This window comes from Temnothorax americanus, unplaced genomic scaffold (assembly GCF_048541705.1).
Source record: "Temnothorax americanus isolate GAGA-0224 unplaced genomic scaffold, ASM4854170v1 Scaffold6, whole genome shotgun sequence".
Classification (NCBI taxonomy): Eukaryota; Metazoa; Arthropoda; class Insecta; order Hymenoptera; family Formicidae; genus Temnothorax; species Temnothorax americanus.
In genome coordinates this window covers 5,514,796-5,528,908 of record NW_027509751.1, presented here as the reverse complement: position 1 = coordinate 5,528,908, position 14,113 = coordinate 5,514,796, and the positions used below count along the sequence as shown (strand labels likewise).

Here is a 14,113-nt window from a genome sequence, read left to right as displayed (position 1 = left end):
TATATAAGTACAGGTAATAACAGAAATAAGTAATAAGTAATTATTTCTACACGAAAAAAAAAAGATTATATCAACAGCATATCAGTGTAATCGAGATAAAATCTATATTGATGCAACATGAATATTAATGAACAAAGAACACATCAGATAATTGTTTTAATAAGTTAAATATTTGGCCCAATAATATCCAATTGAATTACAAATTTATGTTTGTGGCAGCCCGTAACGTCGACGTTTAATTAAAGCAACTTACTTTTTTTTTTTTTAATAGCATGTGGACACGGGTTAAATTTCTGCTCTCTTATTCTTGTAAATATAAATTATTGTATTTATTATTGTATTCATCATTGTACAATAAAACAAATTGCTCAAAGGAATTTGTTTATCTTAATCTCTGTCATTTAAAGTACGATATTTGCACTAAATCGCGTGAAAATTAGTGCAACAATGTGACACAAAAAAAATAACTATTAAAAGATCAATTACAATAATTAAAGCAATTAAATAAAAAATTAATAAAAATAAACGAAAGATAAATATCATAGAATAATTTATTAAACGAACCTTTTGAAAATTTTTTTCTTTAGTACATTATGTTCTGAAAAACTAAAAGGGGACAATTTTAATATTTAATCTATGTAAAAGAGAGAAAACTGATTTAGAATATTTTTCTCTTATATATATATATATATATATATATATATATATATATATATATATATAATTAAAAGAAAATATTTAAAAAATAAAATAAAAAAAGGTACATATCTCATAATTTAATCAATTAATTTAAAAATTAATTTGTTTCATTTAAAGCAAGTATTAAAATAAAAATATTATTACTGTAATTCAATATTATTCAAGTTCGAAATAAAACAAACTTTAGAGAAAAACCTATATTTGGCGTTATTTTTTTCTGGTTGAAGGAAGTTGCGTAAGCAAGACAGAGGGTGATTGATTGTGAGCAAAAAAGATACGCAGGGCACTTTGTATAAAATATCGATGCTTTATTTTCAATCGATTGCGATGACGCGAATACGCACAAGGTATCTACACAAACGTCAGACCATTTTACATTGTACAATTCTCATCTATATGCATTAAAAGAAGTAATTTACGTGCTAACTTTAAAAGTAACGTAATTAAAGAAATGTCTCGTTTTCCTCTGACTCGGTAAAAAGTACGGTAGATGCAATATTCGATGAATATCTCGGGCGAAGTGTGATTTGAGGTATATCAGTGGTACTCCCTATTGCGCTATTAATAATAATAATAAAAAAACAAACAAACAAGAAAGAGACAAACGAAAAACCATTCGACACTTGACAGTGAAAAGTTTCGTGAAAATGTATGGGAAAATGTACACGCGTATCTAACCGAGTTGTGCATGTGATATTTATGTCTACGTGTGTTTAAAATTATAAACGCAAAATGAATCACCGATCATGGAGTGGTTTCCGTGCATAATTTATGCATGTCATACATGGAAATTGTACTTTCTCACTTAAAAAAACTCAACCTCGAGGTTTTTTTCGGACAATCTTCTCATTCTTATAAAAATAAAAATAAAACTTAATTTTTTTCTTCATGGTCAATTCTAACTTTTCGAAATTATCGCTAATCTCGTCAGCTTTCCTCAAGAAAGACAGTATTATTTCGGACGATAGGTTCATCTTATTTTTCTTTATCATCAAAAAAAACAAACAAACAAGAAAGAGACAAACGAAAAACCATTCGACACTTGACAGTGAAAAGTTTCGTGAAAATGTATGGGGAAATGTACACGCGTATCTAACCGAGTTGTGCATGTGATATTTATGTCTACGTGTGTTTAAAATTATAAACGCAAAATGAATCACCGATCATGGAGTGGTTTCCGTGCATAATTTATGCATGTCATACATGAAAATTGTACTTTCTCACTTAAAAAAACTCAACCTCGAGGTTTTTTTCGGACAATCTTCTCATTCTTATAAAAATAAAAAGAAAACTTAATTTTTTTCTTCATGGTCAATTCTAACTTTTCGAAATTATCGCTAATCTCGTCAGCTTTCCTCAAGAAAGACAGTATTATTTCGGACGATAGGTTCATCTTATTTTTCTTTATCATTAAAAAAATATAAAGTATTTTGTCTGACTGAGTAAAGTTAGTGAGATTAGGTGACAGACAAAATGAATTGGATCACACAATGCTCCATAGCTCGGTTTTTCTCTTCAGCGTTATCGCTTCTATATACATCTCGTTACTTAACCGCTAAACACGCGCATCACGCTCACGTCCTACATTTTTTTCTTCGCGGTGAGAAAAATACCACCGTCTCTTGTTTAGGAACATACGATGGATTACGCGGGGTTACATCTTGGCTCGAGCAAAACTCGACGCGCATAGCGAACGAATATATAATATCGTCTCTTAACACCTGCATTACATTAGTTACATATATGTACACATACGAACGCAATAAGATGTATAAAAACGCTATCCCCATTGTTCTCTTAAATGTACAATTCTCCAGTTAATAATTCTCAATTAATAATACGTAATTGTTTCGCATTATCGACGAATTCTTTGATTTGAAAAAAGAAAATTCTCATCTTCAAAAATTCCATAAAGTTGATGCAATTTTATTCCCTCTTCCGTCTTCACGCAATTAAATATTTCATGATTAATTAATTTACGTATAATCAATTTATATACATATTTAGTAAAAATTATTTTCAAGCCAAAAAAAGTTTTTTTTATTACGAAAGCAAGTAGTGAATTGGCACCATAAGGAGTAGTGAAGTGCACCGAATGGTAGATCTTCGGAAATGAAACCTCTCACCTCTCATACTCCACCCTTCTCGCCTTCAAGAGGTGGTGCTGTTAACCCTCGTCGGAGCCAAGGTAAACAACCCCTGGGGAAGACGGGGGAACAAAAGAGATGGGAACTGGCCCTCCAGGTTGGAGGTTGGGCGCTAGGCTAACAACCTGCCCCGTGAAACTTAGCTGTTAAGAAACCAGAAGAGAGGCCTCGGACAGGACGGTCAAAACGGCAACGACTAGGCAGACGAAATAGGGAACTGAAGATGGGAACATGGAACGTAAGAAGTCTATGGGAGACGGCAGCTGTGAAGAGTCTTGCAGAAGTGATGAGCGAATGTAAAATACAGATCTTGGCAATGCAAGAAATAAGATGGAAGGGAAATAGTTGCATCAGAGTGGGGGACTACGATTTCTTCTGTAGTGGCGGCCAAAGACACTCCCTGGGAGTAGGTTTTGCCATACACCAAAACCTCCGCAACGAAATCTTGGAATTCAGACCGGTAAACGACAGAATTTGTCTCATTAGAATCAAAACAAGGTTTTTTAATCTGAGCCTGATCAATGTACATGCGGAAACAGAAGATAAAGAAGATATTATAAAAGACTCTTTTTACAATACCCTAGAAAAAGTGTATGACAGCATACCATCAAATGACATAAAGATAGTGATGGGGGACTTAAATGCAAAAATTGGAAGAGAACCGGTGTATAGGCCCTTTATAGGCAAGGAAAGTCTACATGCGGAATCAAACAACAATGGTACGCGTGTGATTGATTTTGCGACGAGTAAAAACATGGTGGTTGCGTCAACATGCTTTCCCAGAAAGGACATACACAAACAAACATGGAGATCGCCAGATGGAATAACACACAATCAGATAGATCACGTGCTAATAGAGAAAAGAGGGTTCTCTAGTATATTACAAGTGAGAACCTACAGGAAACCAAATATAGATTCAGATCACTTCCTGGTAAGATTAAGATCGGTATCTTAACCGATGTGTCGAATTCTAACTAAAAGAGCGAAAGCATACACTAGATGCAGAAAATTCAAAATAGAGGGACTAAGAGACGATAACAAACTCGAGGCCTACCAAGCCAAACTAGCTGAAGAGCTAAACAACGTTACAAGCGAAGAACAAACAATAGAAAACAACTGGAAAAATATGCGAGACGCTATAAAGAGGACAGCGGAATAAGTACTGGGATACCAGGAAAAGACCGGGAAGAATGAGTGGTATGATGAGGAATGCAGAGCGGTGATAGAAAAGAGAAATACACTCAGAATGCATTGGTTGTCCCGACCAACGAAAGGAAGAGAAACAGAATATAAGAACGCAAAAAGTGAAGCCAAGAAGATGTGCAGAAGGAAAAAACGCAATTTCAACAACGAGTATATTAAACGAATGCAAGAGAATTTTCAAAGACAGGACACAAGGAAAGTATATAGAGAGTTGAACATACTCCGAAAAGGATTCAGACCAACTGCCGACATGTGTAGAGCTTCAAATGGGACCATAATTGTCGGAAAGGAGGAAGTAAATAATAAATGGAGGGAATTTTTCCAACAACTACTAAATAGAGGAAATACGCAGGGAGAAGAAGAACGACAGCCAGATCCACGTATGGATGATATGACACGGAATGATGAAGACACCTCCATCGATAAAAGAAATAAGAGAAATTATCAACTCATTAAAAAACAATAAAGCCCCAGGGAAGGACAATATCCCCGCAGAACTGATAAAAAACGGGGGCGAAGCGATGGTTAAAGCTCTACATATGATTATACAACAGATATGAGAAGAGGAAGTCATCCCGACAGAATGGGAAGAGGGAATCATATGCCCGATTCACAAGAAAGGAGATAAGTTACTGTAATAACTACCGTGGAATCACACTACTAAACATAGCATATAAGATCTTTACCTCAGCTATTAAAAGACGGATGGAACCTTATGCGGAGAAACTCATTGGAGAATACCAAGCAGGTTTCCGACAGAACAGATCGACAATGGACCAACTCTTCACGGTCAGACAAACTCTAAGGAAATGCTGGGAACATGGTATCGACGTCTATCAACTATTTATCGACTTTAAGCAAGCGTATGACAGCGTAGAGAAAGAAAGCCTACTATTCACAATGCTGGACCTAGGAATCCCAACGAAATTAGTTAGACTAACAAAAGTAGCCCTAGACAAATCAAGGAGCACAGTCAAAATTCAAGGGAATCTTGGAACAGAATTCGAGGTAAAACGGGGACTGAGACAAGGAGATGCACTGGCACCGATGCTGTTTAACCTAGTCCTAGAGGGAGTAATATGAAAGACTAAAGTGGATGTTAACGGAAACCTGAGCTATAAATCCAAACAAATAGCGGGATATGCAGACGATATTGACTGCCTCGCAAGAACAATAACAGGAATCAAAGAAGTCCTCAAAGAACTAGAGGAAGCAGCAAAAAAAGTTGGACTACGAATTAATGAGGATAAAACAAAAGTACTAGTGACATCTAGAAAAACGAGAGAAGTCGGTCAAAAAATCCCCTTTGGAGACTATAATTTTGAGGAGGTCAGCGAGTTCAAATGCCTAGGATCGGTATTAACTAATGACAATGATGAAGCCAAAGAAGTGAAATCGAGGATCAAGGCAGCAAATAGTGCATATTATGCATTGCTACTTGCGATGAAATCCAGAAACGTGCATAGGAGTACGAAGGTTATGCTATATAAGACATTAATACGTAGCATCGTTACGTATGGATGCGAAACATGGGCAATTACACAGAATATGGCGGATAGCCTAGACGCCTTCGAACGAAAAATCCTGCGCAGAATCTATGGCCCGACATGCGAGGATGATGTATGGAGGATAAGATACAATCATGAATTGTACGAATTATACAGAACCCCAAGACTATCTAAGCACATAAGCATCATGCGACTTCGATGGGCCGGGCACGTGCAAAGGATGGAGAACACAAGGATGCCAAAGAAGATCCTAACAGCAAAACTACATGGTGGCCGTCCAAGGGGGAGACCGAGAATAAGATGGGAGGATGGTGTGGATAGGGACGCGGAGTCACTGTTAGGTGAGAGGAATTGGAGGAGATATACGACGGACCGAAACGTTTGGAGGGCCAAACTTCAGGAGGCCTTGGCTCGAACTTAAGCTGTAGCGCCATTGGATTGGAAGTAGTGAATTAACGCGAATATTTCTTCATTTGCAGCAATATTCTGCAAGAAAGGAGAACTCAGTCTCCAAAAAACTATACAATTTCTGGATCTCGGTTGCCTAATAATATTATTCTCGCGATTTTTACGTATTATATCCTATGTATATCCCGTACACATCCTATATGTATATATCCTGTATTTCTCATATCCTTGGACGTGTCATACTATGATTAAATTGATAATCAACTTAATTATGTGATTTTGCCGTTCTCTGGCTTTGGTTAAGATCGCGTTTAGTCCGAAAGGAACGGCGTGTTGTTTGCTAAGGCGAAGAATTGTACGTAATTATGTAATTCACTCAAATAATATTATTAGGCAACCAAGACCAACCAAGATCCCGACCGTCTATCGGCGTTTTCCTTGATTTGATTGCATATCATGTTCGGTCGTGTCCTTCTTATTTATTGTTCATACAATTTCTGTTTCAAATTGAATTTTCTCGATTTAAAAATTTTACAATGGGAATGGATTTCTTTTTGTCGAATCAATTAATTGCACGACGACGTTAACGTCAAAGTCTAGAGAAAGACGCGTGTCGTCGATGACGATTGACGATACTCGTGCGCCGCGTACCAGAAATAAGAAGCAGATGAAGAAAAAGGAAATAAAAAGGAAAAAGATCAGCCGCGCAGATCTCCTGCAGATATCTACGTATTACTCGACTCCGGTTACATTGTACTACGATTTGGTTAAATTGACGTTACGCAACTAATTAGTCTCCTAATTAGCTTCGTGGCACGTTGGGCACCCTCTCCGTACCCCAACCCCGATGGAATACACGCATGAACTCCAGCGATCTCCAAAGTCTTTTAATATCTTCGTTCTCTCTTCGTCCCGAGTTGATTCACGCGCGCTCGGACGATCCAGGCCGATTCGCGAATAATCGTCCGGAAATTACCAGAGCACGTGGACCTCCTTGTGTCTCCGCTCGAACCGACTCGACCGGCTCGTCCAGCAAAAAACCTTACAGCTACGCGATATATATTTTTTCGTGTTGACACGCTCGTTTTTTTCCGGTATACAATATATAGTACACGCATACGCACGTCCTTCGCGTTTCCAGCCGACTCGCGGCTTTCACGTGCGAGAGTCCTCGAGGCAGCACACGTAAAAGACAATTCTGTCTACGCGAAATCGGGCGATCTCGAAAACTGAGACGGGACGTCCCGTTCCCGAAACTTGTGCATCGTAGATGCGATCGCGACTTTTCGCGAAACGACGAAACTCCCGTCCGATCCCTGTGAGAGACTTCCGAGACTCTCATTAAGTACTAGCAACTCCAAATTTTTCTATTTTTTTGGACATCGGTCCTCCTTCGTCGACGCGCACGATCACACGTTAGTTTCGCTACGCGAAACTTCCAATCGTAGGAATCGCCGCGACAGTATCGCGTAATCAGAATCATTTATATCGTGTAAAAATAATTCGAAAATTAAACGATCGCGCGATACCGTCTGAGCAAAGTTATTTTTTTTTCAGGAGTACTTGAAGAATATACGTTTTCTAGACGATATGTGTAGTCGACGGAGCGGAGAAACTACTGGACCTCGATTGTCTTCCATCGCAGTTATTCGACGAAATTCATTCGGGTCGTCAAATTGAATCGTTCGTTTCTCAAAACGTCGCTTCCATTCATCGTCGTTTCACATTATTTTTTTTCTTTTTTTTCTCCCTTAAACTCACTACGCATTAATTCTTAAATCATACAGTCTATCTATACGTATATACAGCCGTCCAACACGTCCACATAAACGACGGACGTACCTTGAGAAATATGTACCGCGGATTATTTTAAAATATATATCGACGACACACTTTCTCGAAAGGGGGAGAAAGTAATTTTCTTTTTTTGGTTTTTTGCTCGATCGTTCCTTTATTTCTCTCTTATTAACTCCGCTCTCCTTCATTTTCTTTCACTCTCGCCCCTTTCGCACACACGCATACACACACATAGCAGTAACGGCACACGCATATACTTCGAAAATCACTCTTCTTATAAGTTTTTTATTACGTTACGCACACGCGGGAGGGGTTGGCGCAACCCTTCTTAGGAACCGAGCGGGATAAGCGAACGGTCGCGTAATTATATTCGAGCATAAAGACTCGCGTCGCTCATCATTTGGATAAACCTTAGTCGGAGTGTGAAACTTTACAACAAACTAAAAGCAATCGGACCGTATCGCGCGATAAAAAAATTCAAGAGACCACAACCTATTTCGCATTGAACATCACAGACTTTGTTTCGTTTCTCATTAATTTTCTTAGGAAAAAAAACAACGAATACTTTTGCCATTAAAAAATATCTGCATGTATTCGTTCACGGAAAGAACGGTTTTGCTAAAGTAGTTAAAAATTTAGCTAGATACAGATCTAAAATAATTTTTTTCGACCAATTATTATATTAATCGAAATAATTGTGTCGGAACGCTTAAAATGCTGCAGAAAGTTTTGACATTCTATCTTGAGCCACCACACATAATTATTTTGATGATTTGTAATGTTCAACAAAATTATTTTTAAATCTGTATCTAGCTGAAATAGATATAAATCATATTACAATAGATATTTTATTTCTATTTGTGTTATTATTTATATCGGTCAAGTTCACTTATATATTGTATTTAGCTAAATTTTTAACATTTTTAACACATCAGCAAAATTCTTTCCGCGTTCTTGAAGTATTTGTGATTACACTTCAACTGTACACACTTTCTCTTGGAAATTTGATAGAAATAAAAAGACAAAAGCGGTCCTTCCGACCGCCAGATACTTTCTAAAGAGAGTCATTTTTCTTCTGAGTAAAAATTATCAGTTTCTTAGAGATTACTGATTTAAGTTATTATGTTGAACATCATATCATTCTATCGCAAGCAATACGGTCCAAGTATTCCCCGTTTCCTATCGATTGTTATCTCGCACTTTTCCGCTTTCGTGCATTATCTTTGTTTCTCTCCCTTTCTCCCTCATCAGTTTACATATGTATATATATAGATATATATATTTTTTTTCGATATAATATATATATTCATTTATTCGTACGCCTATATGCCTATGTATGTACAAAACGCTAAATGACTCTGGATATGACTAAGTGAATTTTTTTCTTTTTAATGCTCGCGCGCGGAGAACGAGTTCCCCCTCCAACTTACATCTCATCCCTTTTGTCTTTTTTTCCGGTAGTTTCCTGTCTCGTTGCCTAAAAGTTAAGTGTATACTCCTATTACGAAATTACAGATGCGTAAAGCGTATTGCATTGCCTTCCCCCAAACAGCACGCCCACCTGATTTCTGCGCTCTTCTTTATTTCTCTGTTTTTCCTTCTTTTCTACGGGCGACACACGTCGGAACAGCGCGGATTCAGACACAAATGGATCTCTCTCGCTCAGTGGTCCTCTCAGCCCCTCAACGTTTCTTTCGCATTATCTCGAGAGCGTTTTTAATTGCGGTTTAAATTTCTTCATTTATTCTCGTTTATCGTCCTAGTTGGTATCGCAAACAATGGTTTCGCGATCGAAACGTGCGTCTGTTCAATCGCTAACCGAATCGTTCGTCCTTCGATTGGAAATTAATCGGTAAATCGGCGAGCCGACCTGTTCTTTGACTCGCCAATTTGCAATCTCGTGATTTCGGAAAATAAACTTTTAAAATATGATTAAAACGTGAAAATATATATCGCCGATGAACGAACGCATACGTCAAATAAATATATAATACACAAAACATTATATAACCAGACGTAACTATGGAAAAAAAAAACTTCGTTACCTCAATTGATCTAGAACATATTGTGCGTATGTAATCCCCGAAATAAATTCAAGAACCTAAAACTTCTCTCTCGCATAGGTCATACGCCTTGTCAAATCTCATATCTAAATAAACCTCATATCCATGATTCAAAAACGTTCTACGCATGCCCTCCGGCTTACGACAATTCGCGTCGTAATTTTCAACTAAACGCAATTAACGTGTGATCAAGTTCGATCTCGAGATTCTTCGGGAGGAGTCTCTCGCTCCGAATGTGAACTAGCTGGTTCGGTATTACATTTCGCTTCCAAGATATCCTGCCGCTTCTCCACGACTCTCCTCCGCTTCTTCCTTGTCTGTCCATCGTTATCATCGTTGTCGTTATCCTCCTCTTCGCTGGAAGGTAACGTGTCCTCGGCTGTCAGACTCACCAATGTGTCGGCCCCTACGTAGTGTCCCCCTACTGCGGTTTTCAAAAATGTACATCCCTGACGTCGGTCGGCGTGCCCGCCTTCTCGTGCTCCAGTATTTTCTCCTGACTCGTGTTGCTCTGGTCCCCCAGCGGCCTTTGCGGTGCGCTCGGAACCCCGGTGCTCATTGTTTGGTGCCCGCTTCCGTTTCCGGGGCCCTCGGTGCTCACATGAGCGGCCTGCGAGATCATCTCCTCGATCTGCTGTAGGCAGCCTTGCAAATAATCCTGAAACAAGAAATCGATTTCGTGATAACTAGGATAATAATTTTGTTATTTTTTATTTTATTATACTTTACTAACAAAGATCCAATGGTTCTAGAATTATATAATATGCATCTCTTATACTTTAAGGGCCGGTTGTTCCAACCAGTTGGTAAACTAACTAATAGTTAAATCATATATATATACATGTCTTTGTTTATCCTTTACATTAGACAAAGATAGACATATGATTTAACTATTAGTTAGCTTACCAACAAGTTGGAACAATCGGCCCTAAATATCTTGTATAAACTTCAGATATACAAATTAAATTAAATTGAAAAAAAAAAAAAAAAAAAACGTAAACAAATAAATAATTTTGTAAAATTGTATCCTACCATCTAAGCCTATACCAAAGCTTTCATGCTTTCTTTCGTACGTTCAAAAGTGAATCGTGTCTAACTTTCCGTTTATGAAACAGGGTTAAAATGTTACGCATTAACTCCATCGGGTTTAAAGCTCTAAAAGCAACGTCTTTCGCAGCGTGCAGTCTATAGTCCGAGGAGGTCATGAATGAAAGTCCAGAAGAAGGCCGGATGCCGTCTCGAGGACGATCGTCTTAGTGGCTCTCTCTGGATCCAAACAGGCAGATTGGTCGTTGAAAATATTGCGCTTAGGAGTCACGGACCCCATGCAGAGCTTCATTCATTCGCGCGCGGTTTATTTGTGCTATTCGTATATAGAGAAAGAAAAGAAAAAGGAGAAAAAGGAGAAAGCAAGGGGGAAAAGGAAGAGACGGAATGGCGTCCTCGTCGCCGTCTTCGACGGCGCCGCGAGCATACGGGGCCCGCAGCGCGCCCGGCGCAGACACTCTCCGGGTGCCCCCCCCCCCATTTTTTCCCTTCTCCGCGCGTGCGAACATGTGCCCGGCACCTGTTGCACTCGTCGCGCTTTTTGCGTCACGCGAGGTCTGTCTCAGCCACGAGTCGAGACTTGCGAAGGGCAAGTTCCAGCGTTTCTTGCCGATTTCGCCTCCCCCCGGCGGATCCCAGACATCGGCGGCGCGTATCGCAACCGGCGTGGTACTCCCTCACGTCCGCGAACTTGAAAATGTTTCGTCGCGACTGTCGCGAGACATCGCGTTTGTTTCAAAGCGCGCAAATGGCGAAGGAACGTGGATTACATCGCCGATCTTCCTCTTTGCAATTACACTGCGTACACCCTTCTGAGATACGCACGTTACTCACCTGTTCGATGGCCGTGATGCGGGTGAGCTCGTCCAGGAGACCGGCCAGTCCGTAGCCGCTCTTCCCGGTCCAATCCAAACCGTGTAACGCCGCCGCTACACTTGCAGCTGCGATCATGCTTGGCGTGTACATGGAGAACTTGTACTCTGCACAAAACAAAATTACGCATTAAAGATATGCTCGCGCGAGAAATTTGTGCTGCATGTTTTCCATAAATTTCATTTTTAACGTGCATTCAGGTGATGTCAGACAATAACACGTGACATAACTATAGAACAGGAAAAAGTGGACTATTGTATCTGAAAAAGGAGGGACGAAAGACGATTTTGTATTAGAGTAGCGAAGAAAAGATGTGGTATTGATAGTTTTCTGCCAGAATTCATCGACTTTCGAGGCATGCTTCTTCTTTATGGATGATCTTTCTTCACGAGCGTTTATCTCGCTCTTTCTCTCTCTCTCTCTCTCTCTCTCTCTCTCTCTCTCTCTCTCTCTCTCTCTCTTAAGTACCTTCATTATTTACTCCACTTATGGTTAGCAAAGCAAACAATCGTGAAGGGGAGAAAACCACTTTCGTAAAGATTTCTCGGGTAGTCCTCGAAATTACGCGACAGATTTACGACAGACGGGAACGTAAGGCACGTGGTGAGCCGCTTTGTCCAGTGAGACGTCACTTTCGTTTCTTCAGGAAGAAAGTTCTAAAGTTTCAACGCGAACACGAACGATCCTCGCCGGGTCCTTGACGGATGCGAGATTATCGTTAACATCTGCGTCGAGAACCTTCTCGACCGCCGTTTTAACAGTAAGTACTTCGCGATTTTCACAGCAATGTCGCAAAGCCGTTATCGATAAGTTCTTAATGACCCAAATTATGAGGGGACAGTGTATCAATTACACCACCCACGTCAGTGTTTTTCAGCTCGGAACACGCGTATCTCAAGGGTGAAAGATTTACATATATTCAAATCGATTAAAAACGTTAATGTTAAAATTTTAATAATGAAACTAAGATACGATATCACAAATAAGTTCAAAGCTTTAAAAAGACACGAATAAAAATTGTAACTCTAAAACTTGTGGTTTTTTTTTATCAATATACCAGTATAAATTATTGTTATAGATAAAATAGAATTGGAGTATTGCTATTTTTGTATAATATTCGCAATTTTAATAAAAATGAATAAAAAAGAAAAGTTCGAGTAACAAAGCTATACATTAAACTATTTGAACACTATCGTGTAACTATATACGCTTATAATTACTACGCGTATTGCCCTCCACTCTATCAGAGATTAACTGGCGGAGTTTTCGTCTATTTTGTCACCCGTTTCAAAATTGATTACTTTCACCATTATTCTAAGTTCGAATATAATTTTAGTTATGTTTCTAAACAATAATTGTATCGAAGTTAGTTAAGAAAAATTATTGAAAGCGTTCGAAAATAAGATATTACATTTAATATTGAAAAAATACGAATGTTCAGTAAATTTATATAAAATAATCTATATATTAGATAAACTCGTTAGAAAGCTGCACATGCTACCTTAATAAAAATGCAAACGCGGGGTGCACGCGGTGCATCAATGCGCTCATTCGCGTTACGCTTCGAGACGATCGTGGCTGATCGGCAATTAAATCGCCCGGGGAGAGAACGTCGCGGTTATTAACCGGTGAAATTAAGAGCGTGAACAGCATGCAGATATACGTAAAACCAGTTTAATAAGGGAATACGGAGAACACGCGGAGAGAGTGTGTATACAGGGAGAGGCAGGCCGCGGAGATAGCCGTGGAATGTGAACATCAGACGAAATTATCGCGTTGCACCAGTACTTGTGCGTACCGAAACTTAATCTTCGCGAGAGTGTTTAGCTTACATAATCAAAGCTTACACATCTCGCGTCGCATCGTCACTTCCCGTCGCTCTTGACAATGCGGCCGACGGCAGTCTTTGCCGCCACTGTGTAAACAAATAATAATTCACGGTTATATACACGTCGCCGTGTTACATATCGGGTTTCGACGGGTACTCTTTTTCGTACAAATCTGTTCTCGCACGTGTTTGGAGAACAATCGTTTTCCATAAATTAATTTCTTTCATAAATTTAAAGTAATGTAGATGTTTATATATAAATATAATTATCAGAAGCAGTCTACAATCTATAACAGTACAAATGAGTTGCTAACGTCCGAAACGAAACGTTTTAAATTTTAGATATTTCTACTACGGTTCGGAGTTTGGATACAGGGCATACAGGCTTCCAATCACCTTGCGCAACTCGGCTTGGTATCCAGTATGCAACCTGTTGGCGGGACTTCGTATATTTGTCATCAGCTGTTCATTCCCTCGGCAGTCGATTTCGCGGAAAATTCGAGCCGGCTTATCATCTCGCTTTCTTTCGGAAAAAAACCG

The 14,113-nt window shown here is 39.1% G+C and overlaps 1 protein-coding gene across 1 annotated transcript in view; it reads right to left on the bottom strand.

The window, feature by feature from the left end:
- Positions 1 to 1,224: 1,224 nt before the first annotated feature.
- Positions 1,225 to 14,113, bottom strand: part of Cycd (cyclin D) — a 50,700-nt gene continuing 37,811 nt past the window's right edge. The window contains exons 4-5 of the mRNA XM_077420542.1: positions 11,707 to 11,852; positions 1,225 to 10,483 (exon numbers count right to left, since the gene is read on the bottom strand). Of these exons, the coding sequence (XP_077276668.1) occupies positions 10,259 to 10,483; positions 11,707 to 11,852 (371 nt within the window). The 3' untranslated portion in view covers positions 1,225 to 10,258. The remainder of the gene's footprint in view (positions 10,484 to 11,706; positions 11,853 to 14,113) is intronic.